Genomic DNA, 22,529 nt, shown 5'->3' on the forward strand with positions numbered 1-22,529 from the left:
TCCCGGACCGCAGACAGAACGGACAAGTCTTATTACGGCCACCTTGGAAACCACAGTCGTGTGCATGAGCCCATAGAAATGAATGGGGCCGCAATTCTCCCGTGGAGTTGCAGGGGAACTGTGGCCGCAAAAGCACATTCGCTGCATGCGGCCTAAGAATTATTTTTGGAGGCTTTGGGAAACCCCCCCATTGTGCATGACGTGGGTGCAATATGGCATAGGACACCAGTATTGTGATATGGCATCTATTTTACACAGCACGCAACTGAATTGGAACGTGCGCAGCTTTGATTATTTTATGATTTAACTTTTTTAGGAAGGAGAAAGGAGTTCACTTTTGATTTTGGGAAGAGGGTGCTAACATTTGGCACCGATTTAGTAACAAAGGCCCAATTTCTTCAGTTGTCACATTAGTAGGATCAAGTTGTCACCATGAGATACTGGTCTAAACAATTGCAGTGTGCTATTAAGGCCGATTCACACGGCCATGCTCGGTCCGTGTTATAGGGACCATGTGTCGGTTGTATTTCCCGGACCAACCACAGTTCAGGGAGCCGGGCTCCTAGCAACATAGTGATCTACGATGATGTGAGTCCCTGCCTCCCCGTGGGAATACTGTCCCATACTGAAAGCAAACATTTCCACGAGGGGGGGAGGGACTCACAGGATCACAGATAACTAATGTAGTCAGTCACTGACATGTCAGAAGTTTTGATCGGTGGGGGACCGAGCACTGAGACCCCCACCGATCGCTGAAACGAAGCGGTAAAAGTGCTCGTGTGAGCCGCTTTATTTCTGATCGGCTTTCCTCGGAAAGCCAAGCAATCAGTGTACAGGCACAATAGAAAGTCTATGAGTCCGTACACCAACTGCCCGGCTCTCCATGGAAAACCGATTGGAAACCAAGCGGCTCAATGCTTACACGAGCGCTGCTGCCGCTTTGTTTTAGCGATCGGTGGGGGTCTCAGTGCTCAGACCTCCAGCGATCAAAACTTCTGACAGGTCACTATGAAATGTCAGAAGTTTTCTGAAAGTGGAGTTACTTTAAATGTGGTTTTCCAGTCTTGGACATTTATGGCATAGCCACAGGATATGTCATAAATGTCCGATAGGTGTGGGACCTGCATATATCTCAAGAACGGGGTCCCCTAACCCCCATTTTAGCTTACTCCGCTCTGCTGCCTCCCGGCCACTTCCTTTTTAGGTCATCAGTAGTTACTGAAACAGCGTAGCACACCGTAACTCTTATCCACTTCTACGAGAGTTACGGAAACCGCGTAGCTCAGCTGTTTCCTTAACGCCCGACAACCTAACCAGGATGTGGCCGGGGGGCAGCGAGAGTGGAGTAAGCTGCAACAGGGTTTAAGGGGCCCCCGTTCTAGAGGTAGGTGCAGGTCCCAGAGGTGGTACCCGCATCTATCTGAGTTTTATGGCATATCCTGTGGATATGCCATAAAGGGATTTTCCCATCTTGGACGTTTAAGTAAAGTGCTTGTAAATATTCACGTGCAAAACCTTTCACAAAAACCAATAAAAAAAATTACACCCAAAACAAACACCCCACAACATGTGGGACCAGGGTTTTCCGGGACTTTTCCTGCAGTTTTCAGCCCCGGTCCCTGACCCCTCGCCTCCAGTCCTACAACAGAAGACGACACGACTTGCGTTTGCCAAACTGATGCAAAATATTTATTCCAGGTTATTGGCTGCAGTGCCGACGTCGCCCTCACATACAGGTAACCGCTTTTCTTTAAATCTGTAAATAATGTTATCAAAATAATCTTCTGAAATCTTCCCCAACAATGGGCTTTTTTTTTTTTTTTTTGTTTATTTTTTTTTACCCAAATCGTTTTATTTTACAATCCACCCTGAATGTCAAGGCTTTGAGAAAAAGAAACAATTCTGAATATCTCACAGATGCAAATCCATTCCCCTTTAAAACAAAATACAAGCCGATAGCTCCAAGACAAAGTACCCGCCGAAACCAGCGCTGCAGAACATGGACGTGTCATCACGTTCGGGATGATCGCAATAAAAAAAAAAAAAAAAGTGAGCATTTATCCAAACAGTGATTGATTTTAGTGGGTTAACTTTGATTTCATTTGAACCAGAAGCCTCGCTGCCGGCAATTAACGTGTCAAACTCCATTAATAACAAGGAGGACAGAAGGGGAAAACCAAAAAAAAACAAAACCAAAAACCATCCCAGTGGCCTCCAGAGCTCGTACAAAACACGGTTTGTGTCTAGGAAGCATGGAGACAACGAGCGCACCCCTTTCCCCCAAAAAAAGCTGTGACACCAAGTCCCGTTTTTCACAAAATACTCAAGAGCTATTCTGAAAGCCGGAGGCCGCCGCTCCGGCCGCCGAGGACCCCAGACTGAGAACACAAGAACGTGTTTTTATTTCGCCCATACTCTGGAGACACAGTAAGTACAATGCAGTAAAGAGGCGCGAGGCAAATTTTGCTGCGTGTTTTTTTTTTTAAATATCAAGATTCGTCGTCTGAAGTGTCTGTGCTGCTCGCGTCGGACTCTGAGCACTCGCTCGGGTCGGGAGTCAGAGGGCCACGCCAAGCAAAGAGCAGAGCGCATCTTCGGGGCTGCCTGAGGAAGCCGTTTTGTCTGGTGCCGTTTCTTCTTAGCTTTAAGACAAAAATGTGAAAATGAAATAATTTTAAAAAAAAAAAACTTTACAACTTTATAAAAAGGAGGAGCGTTACAGTATGAGAAATTCATTCAAAAGAGACAACCGACATAACTGCAAAAACGCTGCTCAGAACAGAATATCACCAGGATATGCAATAAACGTTTTTGATTGGCAGGTTCCAAAAACCAAGGGTGCGGCAGTTCCACGCTCAGTGGGTAGCCGGGAGCGTCACTGTAAGGGCGGGTTCCCACGGATCAGATCTTCTGCGTAAAAATCACGCAGCGTATCCGACCTGGAACCAGTGCGATTTTTCAGATGGAATTTAGACTGCGTAAAAAAAAAAAAGCGCTCATACTTAACCCCTTCCTCCTTTGACGTCCTCTACGATGCCCGGGATTGGCTGCAGCAGTCACATGGGATGAAAAGTCATCCCAGGAGGCCGGACTGCAGGAAGGAGGAGGGCGTTCTGGGTAAGTATGATTTAGTGTAATTTACCTGCTGGGATTTAATGTGGAACTCCTGCAGTTCCTCTTCAGTGAGGGGCAGACAATCCTCATCGTTTTCTGGAGACTCCTGCCATCCCATTTCTTTCAAAAGTCTGAAAAACAAAAAACCGAGCAAACAATTAAACCTGCACAATTCACAGAGCAGCGATGAACGACGTCTATTACCGGCCGCGCTCATCTGGAGGTTCTTTACACAAAACATAGAGATCGTTCAGATTTCAGAATATCTCGCAATTGCTTGAGTTGGAGGAGATTGGGTTAATAGCAGTTTCGGGATATTAGTATTAAGCAGTTCTCTACTATAATCTAATCTTAAGGCCGGGTTCACACGTAGCGTAAGCCCCGGGGATTTTCCACAATGGATTTCATGGCTGAAAATCTGCAGCGTATTCCAGTAGTAGGTGAAATTTGAACAAAACGAATCCACGCGCTGCGTAAAAAAAATGAAAAAAAAAGCCACAAAAAAGGGTTCATTGTTCATACTGCGGTACGTTTTTTTTAATCCGCAGCATGACAATTTAGGCTGCGGAATCGCTGCTTTTCTGTTGCAGGTTTTGAATTCAATGGGGAGGTAAAACCTGCAACAAAAAGCGAGCGTTGCGATTTTTGCGTTGGAAAAGCTGCGATTCTGCTACGAAGATTGAAACTCAGGAAAAAGAACAAAAAACATTAAAAAAACAAAAACTCATGTTTACTCAGATCCATTCCTGCGTCAAGACCGGCCTCCAGGGATGACATTTCATCCCATGTGACTGCTGGAGCCGGCCAATCACAGGGGTTAAAATGTCACCCCAGGAGGCCGGGCTGCAGGATGTCAGAGGGACACGTCGCTATGGTTATGGCCGGGGTAAGCACAAACGTGTTATTTATTTTTTTTTTTCTTAGCGCTGATTTCTGCAGCAGAAGTTCCGGCCGAAAAATTGCACCACAACGTTGTGCGGTTATTCGGACGGAATGTGCTGCAGGTTTTAGGTCGGATACGCTGCATAGTTTTACGCAGTGTATCGGACATGTGTGAACCCGGCCTTAAAGTAGCTCTGAGCTGGTGGCACACTAGTATATGTTATTTTGCATTGTCAAAGCAAATGTATCCAGACGTGAATCTGTAGGTTTATGCCAAAAGGACGACGATCACTAAAAGGGATGAGCCAAAAAAAAAAAAAGGACGTCGACCTGTCACTATCAGTGATATGGACATGTGCTCTATTTCTATACGTACCTGTGCTCGGCTTCCAGTGAGTAGGACAGCCGGTCCCTTCTCTCCTCCCCAGAGTCGGAGAGGCCGTTGTGATGGCCGCCCACATTAATGTGCTCTGCAGAATTGGCGTTATGATCCAAGGGACACCGACTCTGCACCTGTCCAGAGGCAAACACTTTATTAATTACTAGATTTTCACAAGGAAAACGACCATATATTTATAATAATGATCCATATATATATATATATAGTACGCGGACACCCCCCACTAAGAGGCACAGGCAGCCCTGCAATCATCACACACACCATCAGTAGAATGAGTGGTACTGAGGAGCTCAGACTGGCACCACCATAAGATCGCCCTGATCCCCTGTAAGAGATGTTCTTGTAAATGAAGGAGTTCAAAAGCAACAACTGAGTTGTAAAGTGGCCACACAAGATGAGGGCAGAGTGCTGAAAAGCAAAGGGCATGTGCTCAGGTGCAAAGCTCAAGACAGAGCTCCAAACGCCTCTGAAAATGAGAGCTGCTGAAGAACTGCCCATCAGTGACCTCACGGAGGTTTCCTCAACCAAGCCGGAGATCACCAGAGATCAGTGGTCCCCAATCTGCAGCTCCCCAGCTGTTGCAAAACTACAACTCCCAGCATGCTGACCGTTTGCACATTGTAACAGCTGGAGAACCATGTTGGGGATCACTGCAGCCGTGCTCCAAAATCTATAGTGAAGCCTCCCAGCTGTGTGAGCAGCACAAGGGCGGGAGGGGGGGGGGGGGGCTGCTATACACATCTCTGTAGTGACACACGGTGACTTCGGGGTCTACATACTTTGCTTAAAGCCCAACCATGAGACTATACGGACTGCAGTTTACGCCTCTTACATCTTCCAGTTTCTCTCCGTTTCTATCCTCGGTCTGGTCGGCGTCCTGCTCGTCTTTTAGTGCCTTCAGAAAGTCGCTCTTCTTATCTGGGACGCGTCGAGTCATGCGGGTGAGGCGTGAGATGCTGAGCTCCAGTGGTGGGGTAACACTGGCAGTGCCCTGTGCAAGACGAGAGGGAGAAAACCACAAGTTCTGATCAGTAAGGAAAGACGTGACGTATCCGGACCCCAAGGCCTCTTTCACACAAGCACGGCAGTTTTGCGCACATAAAAAAAAAAAAAAAATGCAGCGTTTTTCCTGCGTTGCAGTTCCGTGTGGCATCAGTGTACGGTGCGCGTCTGCGTTTTTTTACGCACTTATGTCATACGTTTATTTTTGTCAGCAAAAAAACGAGAAGGTGTTTTATTTTTTTCCTCACTTCTTTAGAATTTAAGGGGTTAAGCCGGCCGAGTCAGTGATCTTTGATTCTGCCCGTTGCAGTGAGGTGTCGGCTGTACAAGACAGCCGCCACCAGCTTAATACGGAGCGTGCTCAGCCGTGAGCCCGCTCCATACCTCCGCTTATCGGCTGTCACGTACATGTAAGTAACATGTCGTTAAGGAGTTATCAAATTGCAAGAACTTTTTTTATCGCAATTGACAAACTTTAGTTAGAAGGGTTGTCCAGAACTAAATAAACATGGCTGCCTTCTTCCAAGAACAGCACCACACCTGGTTGTGTGTGGTATTGCAGCTCAGCTGCAGTCTCTTCAATACAGCTGAGCTGAAATACCAGACCGGGAATCTATGGGCAGGTTATTAAAAGAAAGCAGCCATGTTTTCTAAGCCTGGACAACCCCTTTAAGCCTGGACAGTTGCAGATAACGGTTCTGTCTGTGGCGCGCCGGATGCCGTTCTTGGCTTTGCTTGTAGATATTCAGTTTGAATGTTTATCGTTACCTTAGTGGATGAGGTCACAGGTTTGGGAACCAGGTTTTTGTACACGATTGGCCCGGAAGGGCTGGTCTTGTTATTTCCATTGGAAAGGTGAGGTACAGGAGATGCAAATGCAGCGGAGAAAGCGGATGGATCGTCCTTTGAGAGCTTTTTGATGACCAGCATCTTGAGTGGCTGCTTGGCACTGGGAGGATTTTCTAAAAATAAATACAAAAATTATGAAAGGGCCGTTGGCATAGACGTAGCACATCCACTTGTTAAAGGGTTTTGTAGAGGGCACAACGGGACTGGTAACTCCAGAGAACGACGTCACAGGTCACCCGGGGCAAGAACGGCTCTGCCGCGTCACCACCACTTTTCCCCTGCTAAAAACAATATTCTTTTTGGTTCATACTCTATGATAACACTGAGCTGCCAGACCACTGGGGCAGGGGGTGTTGCCATGGGGACATATCATGCAATGTCTCCCCACAGGAGGCCTGTAAATGTAAAATGTGACTGAAGGGGCTGAAACATGTCAAAACTTCCCATCAATGGAGGTCTGGGCAATAAGACCCCCTATGATTGCTAGAATGGAAGGGCTACGATGTTCTTCCCATTGGTGTGACTGACTGTAAACCCCAAACATTGTAAACTGTCAGTAACCAAAGTAACACTGCACCTGCAGAAAGATGAGGAATTCGGAATACAGCTCTGGATGTGACTGGAGTTCAAGACGACATAATGCAAGTTAGTTAACATTACACAGACTATAAATGATGTAAACAGAGAAATGAGACGTAAAGCGCTCCAGAGTCACTAAGAATCTCCCTGCAGCGACCGCTTTCTATTTCACTGTTCATTCCACTACTGGGTCTCACTTTGTATCATGTTGATTTGCATCTTATCTTGTACATGTAAAAAAATAAATCTTCTAAACTAGGTTTAAAAAAAATAGTCAAATTCTCCCCCGCTACAAGTATTGTATTGACTGCATCAAATATGTAAGAAATTGTGTCCGTACCCCAGACTCCTGTCGGGGTCCCAGTCTGCTTGTTCTGAAAAACCTGCTTCCCGGGTTCAGGATTTAAAGATGGCTGCGAAAAACATAAAGGAGAACAACAAAAGTGTAATTAGCGAAACTGGAAAATTGTTCAAACTAAAAGCTGCCACCCACGTTGTCTATGGATATGTTGATCGCTAAGATCTCATGGATAATGGTTAATGACCGCCTAACACATCAGCTGGCGGGTACATTAGACAAATTTGATGCCATTTGGGACCCATGGAGGAACCACACATTTTCGTGAATACATAGAGATGGTTAGGAGACCCTTCTACCCTACACCTTTCCTTCCCCCCCTCCTTATCCTTCTTTTGTTTATTGTGTGTGTTTTGTTTTTCTCTCTTATATTTTTTCCTTAGAGGCCATGTTAAGGTACTCTATAAAGCAATGTGATGTCAAGATTGGTTACCTATGTTAGTAATGAAGACATTTATATACTATATATTTGGCAGAAGTGTTGACATCATGAATGATATATAATGTGAGATTTATTGGAGACCATGTTGGTCTAATACTTTGTTTAATTGTATTATTGATATGCAAAAGTTGAGACTCTGCGAGTCTGTGTTATTATTATATTACAAAAAACTGTTTAATAAAAAACTATTGAAAACAAACTAAAAGCTGCCCATAAATGTGACGTTTCCAATATGACTTGTCGCTCACGGTCGGTCTGTGGACTTCTTAAAGGCCGTGTACACTTTTGAAAACTTTTTTTTTTTGTTATAAAAATGTGTTTGGTGTAACTTTATAATTACTTTTTATTCTGAGACACAGCTGCTTTGTATCCTATAAAAAGAGCAGCTGTGTCTAGCGCGGAGACCTGAATCCGTCAGATCAGCGGGACTGATAGAGTCAGCGGATCCAGGTCTCAGCGCTAGATAGAGCCGCTCTATATACAGGCTACAAAGCAGCTATATCTCAAAATGTAAAAATTATTTTTAATGAAGTTATTAGAAAGTTGCACAAAACACACCGATACATTATTTAAAAAAAAAAAGTTTTCAAAGTTGTACACAGCATTTAAGTTAACACAACAAAACGCTGATTGTTCTCCGCCGTGATCTACGGCCCGGTCGACATCTAAATCAGCCTTTTCGTTGTCCAAAACCAAGAACGCACGGCCGGCTTTAGTTTATTGAGCCGCGTAGAAACCTGAGCCGCATCCACTCAATGTCCCCCCAGTTCTGCGACACCCTCTTCGCACCCCCCATTTTACCAGCAAAACACAGGTTTACAATAAACGTCACCACGTACAAAATCTTCCTCCTCAAACTGTGGCTTCTTCTTGTCCGCGTTCTTTTCCTCTCTGGTCTCAGACGGCTGCTTGTCCTGCAGGGAAGAGTTCTTCCGGAGAGCAGTGCCATTCCGGTGACGATGGCCGGCGCTCCCTGCCCCGTTACCGCCATTGCCTCCTCTTTGCACTGGGCCATCCTGCTGCCCCCGTGACGACCCATGCCACCCTGGATGCGACGAAGGGTTAGTGCCTTTCGAGACCCCAGAGTCCACTGAATCATGACGTAGAAGAGATGGCTGGTGCCAGGAGTCTGAGGGGCAAGATCAACATTGTACTTCTGCAATTCGTATAGTTAAAAACAGTTAGTAGCCAGTATGAGCAATCCTCTGAGCTTTTCCCATAATCCTTATCTACCACCTATCCACAGTGCGTGTGACTAATATCGGATAGACGGGGGTCCGACGACTGCTGGGCCCCCACCGATCACAAACTTACGGAAGTGCGCATGTTAAGCCACTACTCAATTTCTATGGGACTCGCAGGAAAGGCAAGGTAAGCCTGTTCTCATGATCGGTGGGAATTCCAGCGTTCGGACCCCTACCGATCACATAGGTGATAAAGATTATAGGAAAACCCCTTTAAAAGGGGTTGTCTGATCTAAGAGCCACTACAGAGACCCCCGGCAAACGGCGGCTGCAGGGGAAATATAGAATTACATGTAATTACAGTGTCCCAAGCGTGAGAACCCCCCCCCCCCCCGTCTATGAAGTCCCTGTACCCAAATCGGACGACCCCTTTATCAGCCTGAACTTGAGGACATACAGAAAGGAGCAGGTTCTTGTGTGTATGAAGCACTCGTCAGGTCTCCAATTCAGATTTTATTTTTTGTGGACAGTTCCCCATTGCACTGACACATTGTAACAAACGATCAGGACAGGAAGGAGATTTGTGCTGCTGTGTTTAACTCTGAGGATTGTGTAGACTGAAAAAAATGGCAACAAACCCTCAGCTGTCAGAAGTAATAGGATTGTACAGTTTAACAAGAATGTTTTCATTCCCGGACAGAAAACAGATCTTGAAAATAGTGAGGAATTAAAAACACAAAAAGGAGGGAATTAAAGCACTTGCGAATGTTTTTTAGCACAAAACGAGACTTTTGTATCAGATTTCGCACCAGATTTGCCTGTATAGACGGGGTGCCCAACATTCGTCAGTTCTGTGGGGGCAAAATGCGTGTGGCTTGAGTGGAGAAAGTGTTTCCGAATAGTTTATTAACTGCGACTTTTACAAAAGTCGCTATTTATTTGTGCTCTTTAACTCCACTTTATTAGTAGCGTAAAAAAGCAAGAAACCAGAAAAATGCCAAGACATGCGCATAGTCAGACCGGAGCCGCCAGCATTGTCAGCGTCGTGCTCGGAGCAGGCTGCGCTGACGGATTTTATGCTGAGCTCCATAGTATTCCCAGTGTCACCTGCCCGCAGCTCCTCCACACAGGAATTCTGAATGTACAATACACACACACACACACACACACACACACACACACACACACACACACACACACAATGTGGTATTGAGGGGGACTTGTAAGCCAGCAGAGCAGCCAGCGCTTCTCTGAACTATACATAGTCAAGGAGGAGGGGGGGGGGGGGTGATCACTCACGACCTCTGTCACACTGGCTGCTTCTTCCTCCTGATGGGAGTAGTAATAGGCATCCCCTCCCCCCTTGTTATTCCCCCTCCTGCACTACGGGCTACATATACAGACAGTGACGTCGCTGGAGCTGCCCTGGGAGGTGCCGCTGCCTTCTCCACCCTCCTAGTAGAGTCCTCATTGAGGAGAGAGATTCTCAGGGGTTATTATATATCACTTTTCAGATGCCGGATACAGTTCTAATTGCATAAAATGTATCAAGCTCCGTGCACCTCTTTTGTAATACTTGTTGTTGATTTGATAAAGTTGCACGAACGAACAATAAAAGTCTGGGGCTCACCTCCTGCGGTGCGTAAGGGACCGTTGTTGAAGAATCCATCAGAAGAATTGTGTCTCCTGCGGCTCACTCCCAACCGGCCCTCACCCCTAGGAAGGTGCTCTCCATGTTTCTCGACAACGCCTGCAGAGGACTGAGCCAGAGAGGAGACATGCTGAAAGCAATGACCGGTACATGCATTTAATTCATATAGAAATCCATACTGAGCGGGTGACTCCAGAGAGCAGCAGCTGTTTCCACCTTCTGCAGCTGATGACTATGGGCGTACTGAACAAGTGCTGCTTCTCTACAGACCCTGCCCAGCACTATACAATTATAGAATAGGCACGGAGAAAACTGCCGTGGACAATATGGCCGCTGTAAGTAATTGAAGTGGTTTGGAGTACCCCTTATCACATAAAAGACCCCCCCCCCAATAAGGAGCTCTAAACACCCCCCAAACTGAGGAAAACAAGCAATGCGATTCCCCTTATTGTACTCTATGGACTGTCCGATTGATGTGCTGATCTGCATTGGCAGCAGCCGCCACGTTCCCGCATGCTATATACTCAATGCTACGAGGAGGATGATGAGGGTTACCTTGGTGGACTGAGGTGTGGAGAAGCTAAGCCAAGCAGGAACAAAGTCATGCTGCGCCATTTAGGTTGTAGATCTTCTAGCACTGAATTGAGGCATTAATCCTCATGGCCAAGGCAGGGTCTGCTGAAAGACAATCAAAACCACCTTAAAGGTTAAATCCGGTCTCCGCAAATTAATGTTATATTTTCTGTATAATTAAAAGCTACACATTTTTTCCAATATACATTCTGTATTAATGTCTCACGGTTTTCAAAATCTCTGCTTGCTGTTCAGTAGGAACGCCGTTAGCTCACCTCCGGTGGATACAATTCTGTTCATGGTCATGTGATGGGCACAGAGGTGTTCATCACATGTCCCTGTAACGAGCTGTGCACCTGTGTGTCCAAAACACGACCAGGACAGAATTGTATCCACAACAAGTGAGTGATGAATGTTCCTACGTGATAAGCAGAGATCTTGAAAACCGTGAGGAATTAATACAGAAAGTATATTGGAAATTTTTTTTATTTCATTATACAAAAAAACTGGAACCGAAACCCAGAGAACCCCTTTACAGAGAGAGAGAGAACTTGTCAGTAGGTTTGGAGTCACTAAACTACCATAATGCTGTTATGCAGCCAAGGATTCGTGTTCCAAAACCGGTCTACCTTAAAAATGGACGTGTAGGGAGCAGTTCATAAAGTCAATTACAAGTTACCAGGAGGAGTCCGGTGGCATGGAGTACATGAAGCCGAGGACAGTACACCCCACATGAGCCCCATGCCGCTCCCATCTCGGTAATTTACTTTACTATTCCTTAAACGTCAGTTTTTGGGGTACGGCAGGATTGGGACTGGCAGTTTAGTGGCCCCAAACCTACTGACAGTTTCACTTTAAGTGCAGCGGTCACATACAGAGCAGAGATGCAACCATACTGGAGACGCATCAGTATTAAAAACAGTGCGAAAATCACCATGTACTAGGAATTGGTAAAACCTCTAGGCACCTGGTTACCTTGTTATATTCCTTACACTGATCCGGAGTTACATCCTGTATTATACTCCGGAGCTGCACTCACTATTCTGCTGGAGGAGTCACTGTGTACATACATTACATTACTTATCCTGTACTGATCCTGACTTATATCCTGTATTATACTCCAGAGCTGCACTCACTATTCTGCTGGTGGAGTCACTGTGTACATACATTACATTACTTATCCTGTACTGATCCTGACTTATATCCTGTATCATACTCCAGAGCTGCACTCACTATTCTGCTGGTGGAGTCACTGTGCACATACATTACATTACTTATCCTGTACTGATCCTGAGTTATATCCTGTATTATACTCCAGAGCTGCACTCACTATTCTGCTGGTGGAGTCACTGTGTACATACATTACATTACTTATCCTGTACTGATCCTGAATTACATCCTGTATTATACTCCAGAGCTGCACTCACTATTCTGCTGGTGGAGTCACTGTGTACATACATTACATTACTTATCCTGTACTGATCCTGAGTTACATCCTGTATTATACTCCAGAGCTGCACTCACTATTCTGCTGGTGGGGTCACTGTATACATACATTACATTACTTATCCTGTACTGATCTTGAGTTACATCCTGTATTATACTCCAGAGCTGCACTCACTATTCTGCTGGTGGAGTCACTGTGTACATACATTACATTACTTATCCTGTACTGATCTTGAGTTACATCCTGTATTATACTCCAGAGCTGCACTCACTATTCTGCTGGTGGAGTCACTGTGTACATACATTACATTACTTATCCTGTACTGATCCGGAGTTACATCCTGTATTATACCCCAGAGCTGCACTCACTATTCTGCTGCTGGAGTCATTGTGTACATACATTACATTACTTATCCTGTACTGATCCTGAGTTACATCCTGTATTATACTCCAGAGCTGCACTCACTATTCTGCTGGTGGAGTCATTGTGTACATACATTACATATCCTGTACTGATCCTGAGTTACATCCTGTATTATACTCCAGAGGTGAACTCACTATTCTGCAGGCTTCAGAGCTGAAATCTTCCAGCAATCTATACTTGTTCAGTATCTGCGCATACACAGCGGGATTTATATTCTGGGAATTGTGATTGCAGCTCTTGGCTATGTCAGTAGTCATGCAGCTAACTGGCTTAGGAACTTACTACTGCCACTTAACGCTGGCTACAGACAGGAAATAATTTATAGTTGAAACATTCAGTGTTTGAGAAATTAATCCGTGCAGAATGTTGGACCTAAAAATGACGGTGTTTTATGGTGAATCTCCACTTTCAGTAAATATTTGCACCGTACAATCTCCTTGTGCAGTGTAGTGTGGAGGCGACTTACCCTTTAGTCTGAGCACCCAGGGCAGCACCTTCCAGTATTGTAGTCCAGGTGAGAGGATGCTTGAGAGGTTTCACTATTGGGCAAGAGGGCGCAAGGGCAGCCCCTCGAGAAGACTGGCAGGGAACAGCCCCAGCTTGCCCTTTATTTTGAACGTGCCATTTTTTCAAGTGCTCATTTTGATCCAAACCACAAGAAAAAAAAAAGAAAAAATTACAAAAAAAATAAAATAAAAATTCAAGTGGTCACATGGGGTAAACAACCTATCAGACCAGTACGAAAAAAAAAAAAAAGGAATAAAAAAAAAAAATTCACAGAATTCCACGTTCACCTCATGAAACAGACATGAGGGTCATTAAGTAGTCAATACGGAGAAGTATCAAGGTCATACAAAAAAATCCATCCGGTCTCTTGCGGACGTTGGGTCAGGGACGCAGAGAGGACGATGCTGGTAGTGTCCGCACTGGTACTAATCCTCTACGAGGGTGTGATGCCTTCATTAAATTAAAAAAACAAAAAATTCAAGTGGCATGTCAAGTAAAAATATGAAAAAATAATAAATTCCAGGAGTTGAACACGGGGCTCACACGGGCGGACAGTTACGATAACGCGACCACCATGACTGGAGACGGAGGCTTTACATAGAGAATCCACCAAAAAGACCCAAAAATTCAGTCATGTGCCTGATCAACATTGGAAAAACTACAAGAGGGTCAAGTATCGGCCGCCTCTGGTTGAACTTGTGTAGCGCGGCGCTGGCGAGGATTCTTTCTTTACGTCTCTTATTGCGGGCTGCAGAATCTGCAAAAAAAAACACAAACATTCAAAAAGTACTCGCCAGGAAAACGTATTTAAAAACCCTCAGGGCATGCTGGGACTTCTAGTGTCACAAGTTACAGACAACTGCTTTAGGCGCCACTCAAAGGCCATAATGCCGACGTATTACGGAGGAAAGTCCCGGCCTGACCGCAGGTCTAATGACCCAAAACAGCATCTGAGATCTCCCGTTAATGGAGAATAACTACAGAATACAGGGCCGCAACAGCTCAATATGGCGGCACACAGTGCGGAGCTCTAGGGACTAGGCTTCATGCGATACCAGAATCTGGACTTCGATAACGATACGGATAGTACACAGGCATTTATCTATATACTGATAGTACACAGGCATTTATATACTGATAGTACACAGGCAGTTGTTAGGACAGACCTATTATGCCCTAACAGGAAATATGGTCAGACAGCCCTGGGGTCCTTCAATGGACCCTGGGCTGTCTGCCCATATATGGTATGTCCCTCAATTGCGTCACAGGCATCCCCCCCCCCCATCTCATTTTCCCCTTGAATGCTGTGGTGGCGGTCCAGTTTGATCACAGCATTCAGGGGAACAGCGGAGATGAGGTTTCACGAACATGGGGGTGTTTTGCAGTGCGCCCGTCATGTTCTGTCCACATCACCTCAAGCGGACAGCGCACGCACTTGTCAGGACTCAGGTGCATCACACAGCCGCAGCCCCGCTCTAACAACAATCATGTGGCGGCACAGCTTAGTATCGAAATACATGAAATAACGCAATCGAACCGTGTGAGGGTGCGCGGCATCTAAACAGCATCGAAGTTTTGATGCATCCCTAGTAGGGACGAGGCGTCAGGGAGCTGCGCATGGACATCCCATGGGACGAGTCTGTCCGACATCAATCATTGCACAGTCACCGCCCAGCTCTCGTTATTCGGTCTGAAGAGCATCGGAGCCTCTTGAACCGAGTCCTGCAGATTTTCGAGCATGCGCACACAGGGCAATCAATAAAAAAAAACGAAATTCAGCGCAAATCGGGTTCTTCGATTATTTTTCCCCCGGTTTCAGCTGTATCTCGGTCCTCAGGACGCAGATACGGTTGAAACCAATGGTAGAGCAGGGAGCCATAAGGTCCCTGCTCTACCATTCTCGAAATAGGACTTAGATGGCGTAGCATGCAAATAAAGGGCGTGGCATGCAAAGGGGTGTGGCCTAAATAATCATAAATCGAGGTTACATGTTCAATCAGGATTTTGATTTAGGCCCCGATCGCCCAGCCCGATGCTCACATGAGCCGGTGATGGCGCGGCAGGAAACTTCACCCCCACAGTAGGAAATAAATAAAAAGTTTGTTTTATTTTGGCTGCTGTTCAGTATTTTATAAAATCCCATCTGTGGCAAAGCCGAGGACATGTGACCGGGAACTGAGCCGACACGTGATTGGCTGACACCTGCGGGCACCGGCAGGGTCATTATTCATCAGGGCAGGGAGTGCGCTCTGCCGACACCTGAACGCCCAGCACCGAGCTCGTTACATAATATCACACGAGACCATTACATCACTCCGCAGGTAAGAACAGGACGGACGAGTGCTACACGCAGCCAAGACAGCAGCGCTCGCCGCGCACGCAGCACCGGGGAAAAAAAATGCTGCTTAACTGCTCAGATCCAAATCAGCCCCCAAAGTAAAGTCATGGAGGACACGTATTAAGACGGGTGCAGAGCAAGAGTGGAGAACTTGTCCATGGGAACCAATCAGATTCCAGCTCTTGTTTTTCAGGCCCTTTGGATAATAAAGGCAGCGTCCTGATTGGCTGTCATGGCAACTACTCCACTTCTCCCCTGTACCAAACATCCCCCCCCCCCATTGAGCGGTTTTGCAGATCCTTCGCTCGTGCAGGGCTGGCGTCTTATCTACAGGAGCGTACATCTGCCCTGCTGCCTCTTCAGAGCATTTTCTGCTGTCTTGCATTGTAGGAGACAGTGTTTACAGCAGAGTGCATTGTAAAATATCAAGGGAATAAAGAATGCAGCTCTGGATGTGAGTGGAGTATGAGACATGATGTACAGCAGTTTCTCCGGATTGGGCAGTGCTACAAGTAAAAGGGGTTTAACAGTTTCAGCAAATAAATATTTTTCTCTCTTCAATGATGTTATACAAATTTCCAAAAGATTTTCTGTATTGATTTCTCAAGATCTCTGCTTGCTGTCATTTTTTATAGGAACATTCATTGTTCACGTCCAGAGAACATAAAACTGTTCTGGTCATGTGATGGACACAGGTGCACGGCTCGTTCGGGTGCCCATATACATAGTGGCCGTGTGGCAGTCGAGTGCCCCGTGGCCAGGAACCGAGCAGTATTACAGTTTTTGCTCGAGAAACTTCTACAGGTAAGGGCCTGTTCACATCAGCGCTGGCTTTCTGTTCAGGTTTCCATTTTTCCGACTGAATCAATAGCGGAGGCGACTGCGCTATTGATTCAGTCGTTAAAACGGAAACTTGCCGGAATGGTGACTAACGGAAACCATTAGCAATATTTCCGTCACCATTGATATCAATGGTGACGGAAACGGAAGCTGTGGTTTCAGTTTGACTTTCCGTTGCGGGGTTCACCCGACGGAAACCTCAGACGGAACCCCGGAACGGAAAGCGAACACTGATGTGAATAGGTCCTAAAGCATAGTCTTTCAATGTATGAAATTCTGTCTTAAAAGGGTTCTCCGTTTTGAACAATCCCTAGAAGGTTCCTTGCCAATAAACTGATCACACTGCCCCCCGGCGATCAGCTGTAATCTGTGGGTAAACCTGGCAGTAAGTGTTCAGCTTCCCTGCAGCGCCACCACAGGAGAAATGAAGTATTACACAGTGTCTATTCATATCAATGTGTTATCTGTGTAATACAGGACAGGACGGGTCCTCCAGAGAGAGAGAGACGCTCTATGTAACTGCTCTCCATTCTGATCAAGAGATGAGGACCCTGAACAGAGGACCCCCGATATCTCAGGATTCACTAATATGGGGTATGGAAATGGGTCTCTATACTAGACAATCCCTTTAACATGTAGGAGACAGATGATTTGACCCCAAGCGTCGCTGCCGCCTTCTTCTAGGGAAATTCCACCCGGCAGGTATTAGAGGTACGAGAAATCCAGGCAAGAAGGAGGATTCTGTTCCTGCCAATCTCCACCGGGCGCTGCCCGGGCCCCGCTGATCCGAGATTTATTAATTCCACAGCTGAAAACCCAGCTACTGCATGGCAACCAGATTATTACATGTCCTGCTCACACAGCTGAGGGTTTGTTACAGTGTAGGTAAGAGCTATTGGCCAGGAATCAAGACCGGGTAGAGATTTGTGCTGTGGCAGTCAGAGGATTGTCTGTGAACGGGTTTTCAGTCCTTGAGAAAAATAATTAATTTTCTGTCAATGACAGCAAGCAGAAATCTGGAAACTGCGGGGACTTCTGTGTATCAGGAAGTGGCAGAACTTTTCGTTATGCAATAATTCCAGTTCAGTTACAGACGCCTGGAGTAGTCATCATCTTCCTTATAGTCTCAATATTCAGACACATTAGCTGCTGTTTTGCATGAACCTCGTCACATTTGCAGAACTCCACAATGTCCCATACGAGGCTAATATGTCATATGGATTAGGGGAGCAGCAGGAGGACCTGCCTGTGTGCTGGAATAACCACGAGAACACCCCGAGGGCACAAAATCCCCATCACGACTGATAAACAAGTCGATCCGTAAGAGAAGAGCGACACTCCACGCAGCAGATCGAGGGGGGACATAGTTATACGTCACACCACCCACAGTTTATGTCAATTAAGCTTAATTATTTGTTTCTGAAATTTAAAAATCACGAAAAGTTCTACAACTTTCTAATAAAGTGTTTCAATCCATTTTCAAAATTTCTGCTTGCAGTCAGTGAATGGACACATGAAAGGTTTACACCAAGAGGCTGAAACGCTGCCCTGATCACGCCCCATTGGCGCAGGCTTGTGGCGCGAGATCTGATACATTGTGACGGAGCTTTGCTCAGACAAACATCAAAACCTTTGCACGATGACAATGTGTTAGATCTCATACAACGAATAGAGAGCAAGGAGCGAAAAACAGGGGCGAGCGAGCGGCTCTACATTCAGCATCAGGCTCACTTATTATTTTAGGGCGTATGGAGGCCACAATTGGGTTCCCAGCTCGTGCACAGACCCCCGCACATCCTTGCACTACATCTGAGCGGACACCATGTAATACTATACATCTCCTGCAGCAGCTGCACACAACTTCCCCCGGTGACCTGCTGATTGACGGGGCAGCTTGCAGTGCGGTCCCATTAGAATCACCCCCTTTAAAGTAAGTCTCCAGGTCGCCCTCAGTCTATAGGAAATGTTCTTCTCGCTAGGGGTTCAGTTACTAGTAGTTTATAATCATTCTGGAAATCGTCTCTCTATGTACTGACTTCATGCTGAGCTGGTCTATATACACGGCAGGGCTGCAGTGTAAAGTATGGAGGTGGCAGTCTAAGACCATGATGGATTTCCAACCAGTAAACAGCAGGTAAGAGCAGCCAGAGGTGATATCTAGAGAATTTACTACACAACTGGATGTAAAACAAGGTTAAAGTATCTCAGATCAAGAGGAAGCAGAATACATCAACCCATGCCACCTGTTCCATCCACGTAAGGCTCTGTTCACACAAACGCAAAAATACAGAGCTGGTTCAAGCGAAAACCGCTCCTGATTTTCAGACGTTTCTTAAGCCACTCGCGATATTCGCTGCGTTTTTAACGGCTGTTTTCCATAGAGTCAATGCAAAACGGCTCCAAAAATGTCCCAAGAAGTGACCTGCACTTTTTTGCGGCCGTTCTTTTACGCGGTTTTACAAAACGGCCGCGTAAAAAAACAGCCCATCGGAACAGATTTCCCATTAAAATCAAATGGCAGATGCTCGGAGGCATTCTGCTTCCGATTTTTCAGCCGTTTACGCCGTGTGAACATACCGACTGTCCACATTTCAGTGCACAAGAAGTTTTCCTTAGTGGCTTATTACAGTAACGAGGCTACGGAATCCGGGATGAAGCGGGATCGTTATTCCAGGAAAGTTTCCCCTGAACCGTCCTCCATGCGTAAAACGACTAAAAACGTCTCTCCGGCAGTTCACTAAAGGCCGGGCTCAGAGCGGAGGGGATAGCGGTGCGATCACGCATCACTAGAACGTGCCATCGCTTCGTGACCGGCAGAGCTCAGACTTACTAGACCCCCCAATCCTCAGAATGAAGGGGCTGCAGTGCTTGAGACCCATTTACATGAGCAGATATGGTATAAGTGACCTCACGTTAGGGCTGGGCAATTCATCTTAGAAAAAAATATATATATTCAGCGCAATTAACTGTCATCTTGGGCATTAGAATTTTTTTACGTTTTTCTTTCCCCGGTTTCAACTTTATCCGTGTCCCCAGGACGCAAATACAGTAGAATCCAATGGTAGAGCAGGGAGCCGTAAGGTCCCTGCTCCACCATTCACTATGTATCACCGGAAGCTCACAGGCGGTGCGTATAGGCACGAGGCAGTGACATCATCGCGCCGGTCTGTGCCGAGCCACGCCGATCAGAGGGATCTCCTCCACTCAGCGTTGGAACGGGGTTAGGCGGGTATGGCGGGGTTAGGCGGGTATGTACATATTGGGGCAATATGGGGGACATTATATTGTGAGGGGGCAGCTATGAGGGTAGTTATAGGGGCATTATACTGTGGGGAGGGCAGGTATAGGAGGGGCATATTATACGGTGAAGGGGCAGTGTCAGGGGGTATATCATATACAGTAGTATACAGCAGGCTCAGGGGATAAATATAAATTCAATGGCGTGGTAAGCAACTAGGGGTGTGGCCTAAATAATCGTAATCTCGGTTACATGCTCAGAGTACCGTGATTTTGATTTAGGTGATAATCGCCCGGCCTCTCCGCTATTAGGCCCCATACACACGACAGCAAAAAACCTCCGTTTTTGCGGACCTCAATTGCGGTCCGCAAAAACGGAGCAATTCACTTTCATTGAACACTGACACCTTTCCGTAGCACTACGGAAGGGTGTCAGTGCCGTGGAAATGTTCCGGGAATTATGGAACATGTCCGTTCTTTCGCATTTTGCGGGCCGTGCTCCCATACTTTGTATGGGAGCACGGCCCGAAAATGCGGCTGTCAGTCAGCGGCCGTGATTGTGGGCACGGTCGTGTGCATGGGGCCTTACAGACGCGCTTTTCCACTAAACGTTATCTGCTAAATAATTGTTCTATGTTCGTAGTTTGGTCGCTTAATAGAACGCTGGTAGCTGAATTCACCCTGCGGAAGATAAATCGGTGGCGCACGTCTCTTTATAGGGGTCGTATCATGACAAACGTTCAGGACATATCCGCAGTATATACCATAAATGTCTGATACATGAGGGTCCCAGCTCGGAGACCTGCACCGTGTCCTGAACGGGGGTCCCGCCACCTCGCACGAGGGTGCAGCATCCAGGCGGATCATCAGTGCAGAGGAAAGGTTTCCGCAAACAGTCGAGCTCGCTATGCCCCTCCATTTCCGTAACTCCCATTTACTTCTATGGGAGTTACGGAAACAGCGTGGGGCAGCAGGAACGCCTCTGTACGTGACCCTGGCCACCCATCCACTGAGATTCCACCCGGCTGCTGCGGCGGCCACCTCACCAGAGACCCCCTCCCCCCGTTTCCCACATCTATCAGACATTTATAGTACATCCTGAGTATATGCCATAAATGTGAGAAGGAAATGCCCCTTAAAGTGCCGCGGCGCCTCCACCTGCTGTGTAGAGAACTGCAACACAGAAAAAGCAGTGACGACCTCAGTCTCTTCATTCTTAGGATCGGCGGGGGCCCAGAGATCGGACCCCCCTCTAATGTTATGGCCTAGCATTCAAAGATGGGAATAGCCCTTTAAAAATTTATCTCTCCAGGTCCATTCTTGAGGGTAATTTTATAGTTCTGAGCCGGGGCTGTGAGATCCTGACAATCAGGGGTAATCCAATAAGAAATCTGCAGCTTCACTATAAATAGCAGAAGACGAGCGCCGTCTGGAGCCGCCTGTATTCCGCAGACGGACCGGCAGCATCCTCCGCATATTCAGAATACAGCGCGGACAGCGGAACCGGTCACAATCGTGTAGGGAATTGCTTACATTAAAATCCATTACATTTAAAGGGGCTCCACACCCGGGGGAGGTGCGATCTGCTGCAGACCACGGCCAAAATATCTCATCTACTATATGGATCAACAACAATATTGTGACTGAACACAGAAGTGGCCGCGGGCCTCATACAACCCCCTACTCTATCTGGACAATAAATTATTATAACATAGAACGCTCCAGGGGGAGATTAAAGGGTTGTCCGTGCTCCTTCCAACATCAGGAGAACATTTAGGGTATGTGCACACACACTAATTACGTCCGTAATTGACGGAACGTATTTCGGCCGCAAGTACCGGACTGAACACAGTGCAGGGAGCCGGGCTCCTAGCATCATACTTATGTACGACGCTAGGAGCCCCTGCCTCGCTGCGGGACAACTGTCCCGTACTGTAATCATGTTTTCAGTACAGGACAGTAGTTCCACAGAGTAGCAGGGACTCCTAGCGTCGTACATAAGTATGATGCTAGGAGCCCGGCTCCCTGCACTGTGTTCGGTCCGGGTCTTCCGGCCGAAATACATCCGTCCTTTACGGACGTAATTAGTGTGTGTGCACATACCCTTACAGCAGAGATCTGCTACCTGTGGCTCCGCAGCTGTACTGAAAACACCACCTGGGGGTGTCAGGGCATGCTGGGAGTTGTAGTGTCACAACAGCTGGAGAGCCGCTGGTTGCCAGTCACTACTTTAGTCCAACAGTCCCCTTCAGATTGACGGTACATACCGCAGCATACAGACGCCAGGGCGCTGCGCACAACAGGTATATAATATACAATATAAAGGCAGATCAGCGGCAGGGAGCCGATGTTTAGACCGCGGGGTGAGGCAGCCGCCATCATTCAGAGCGGACATCTACGTTTACCCAGTCAGAACTCATGAGTGAACGTTACTCAATGTGAACATGGCTCTAGATAAGGAGCGATCAGTCTCTGCCACGCGGGAGCAGGAAATATTGACGAGGACTGCGCCTTTAAATAGCATGGGAGTGCCTGGTGCAGCGGTGACACGGAACACGAGTGCCCTGCACAGAGGCCGCTGCAGTTATAGGTGATTATCCACAGATGTACAATGTACCAAGCGGCTGCTGTAAAGCCACATCGTATCACAGTAACCAACTAGTTCATGAGGCAGTTCTATAAACAGGAGCAGACCTGACATTA

The 22,529-nt window shown here is 46.7% G+C and overlaps 1 protein-coding gene across 3 annotated transcripts; it reads right to left on the reverse strand.

Moving 5' to 3' along the window:
- Window positions 1-1,661: 1,661 nt before the first annotated feature.
- Window positions 1,662-13,942, reverse strand: GPBP1L1 (GC-rich promoter binding protein 1 like 1). 3 transcript variants are annotated; one of them, XM_075832618.1, is made up of 10 exons: window positions 13,371-13,942; window positions 11,017-11,136; window positions 10,441-10,591; window positions 8,466-8,755; window positions 7,167-7,239; window positions 6,167-6,360; window positions 5,229-5,387; window positions 4,373-4,509; window positions 3,143-3,245; window positions 1,662-2,642 (listed from the first exon to the last, which is right to left on the reverse strand). In XM_075832618.1, the coding sequence occupies exons 2-10, from the start codon at window positions 11,074-11,076 to the stop codon at window positions 2,490-2,492; spliced, it is 1,320 nt and encodes a 439-aa protein (XP_075688733.1). In that variant the 5' UTR covers window positions 11,077-11,136; window positions 13,371-13,942; the 3' UTR covers window positions 1,662-2,489. The 3 variants fall into 3 exon arrangements, with proteins under 3 accessions (XP_075688733.1, XP_075688734.1, XP_075688732.1); XM_075832619.1 differs by having other exon boundaries at window positions 10,441-10,570; window positions 11,017-11,139; XM_075832617.1 differs by having other exon boundaries at window positions 11,017-11,139.
- Between the last annotated feature and the right edge of the window lie 8,587 nt (window positions 13,943-22,529).

This window comes from Rhinoderma darwinii, chromosome 7 (assembly GCF_050947455.1).
Source record: "Rhinoderma darwinii isolate aRhiDar2 chromosome 7, aRhiDar2.hap1, whole genome shotgun sequence".
In the NCBI taxonomy this organism is placed as follows: domain Eukaryota; kingdom Metazoa; phylum Chordata; class Amphibia; order Anura; family Rhinodermatidae; genus Rhinoderma; species Rhinoderma darwinii.

Coding starts and splice junctions, on each gene's coding strand:
- GPBP1L1 (XM_075832618.1), bottom strand. CDS start 11,076: ATGGCGCAGCATGACTTTGTTCCTGCTTGGCTTAGCTTCTCCACACCT. Junction 8,756..10,440: donor TCCCTTACGCACCGCAGGAG/GTGAGCCCCAGA, acceptor CTTGCCCCTCAG/ACTCCTGGCACCAGCCATCT. Junction 4,510..5,228: donor ACGGAGAGAAACTGGAAGAT/GTAAGAGGCGTA, acceptor GCCTCTGGACAG/GTGCAGAGTCGGTGTCCCTT.